General features: G+C 40.5%; 1 protein-coding gene across 1 annotated transcript in view; it reads left to right on the top strand.

Annotated features, from left to right (window-relative positions):
- LOC109375907 (transmembrane serine protease 11B) overlaps positions 1–805 on the top strand; it is a 4,076-nt gene extending 3,271 nt beyond the window's left edge. The window contains exon 3 of the mRNA XM_019631466.1: positions 599–805. Coding sequence (XP_019487011.1) covers positions 599–760 — 162 coding nt within the window. The 3' untranslated portion in view covers positions 761–805. The remainder of the gene's footprint in view (positions 1–598) is intronic.
- The last annotated feature ends 2 nt before the right edge of the window (positions 806–807 follow it).

The following is an 807-nucleotide window of genomic DNA, read 5'->3' as shown; positions in this document are numbered from 1 at the left end:
AATGGAAGTTTTTATCAACACAAAATATTTTTGTGTTAATGATTTCTACAGAGTAGCTTCTTATTTCAACCCACATAGCAAACGTTTATTAATCCCACTAATGTACCAGACACCAGCCTAGACGTTGGGATTCAGTGGTGAACACAATCCCTGCCCTCATGGAGTTTTCAGTCTAGGAACCCATACAAAGGATAATACTTACAAGGTTATAAAATAAATGTGACCCTATTTTCTGGGCAACCTGTCTTTTCCTTATCCAGAGATGCACCAGGAGGTTCCGCATGTGCACATGACAGACACCATTGTTCAGAGGCATCATTATGGAGCAGCTGAGTCACTTACACCATAGTCAAGGCTGGACTCATTATAAAGTCAAATTCTAGTCTGCTCAATCCAACATTTGGCAGCTGTAGGCAATGTATTCTACAATAATTTGGAGTTTTGCTGGCTTTCGAGTAAACCCAAGATTTCTACAGTTCTAAGACCACAGAGGATGGATTGTTTTCAGTGCCCAGGGACTATTGATAACTCTGGAGGAGAGGTAAAAGGAAATTTGTGGACAGGACAAGAAACATTTTTTTTCCTCTTTTTCTTCTAGAATGATTCTGGTGGACCACTAGCTTACGCTGACACTAGAAATACCTGGCATCTTGTTGGAATAGTGAGCTGGGGTGATGGATGTGCTAAAAAGAATAAACCAGGTGTCTACACTCGAGTGACTGCTTATCGTGATTGGATTACCTCCAAGACTGGACTCTGAAAGAAAAGTAACTTTGAAATGGAACATAAAGACAACTGCAGGGTACT

This window comes from Hipposideros armiger, unplaced genomic scaffold, assembly GCF_001890085.2.
Source record: "Hipposideros armiger isolate ML-2016 unplaced genomic scaffold, ASM189008v1 scaffold_1001, whole genome shotgun sequence".
Lineage (NCBI taxonomy): Eukaryota > Metazoa > Chordata > Mammalia > Chiroptera > Hipposideridae > Hipposideros > Hipposideros armiger.
The sequence above is the reverse complement of the archived record's forward strand: the minus strand, read 5'-3'. Positions and strand labels throughout refer to the sequence as shown.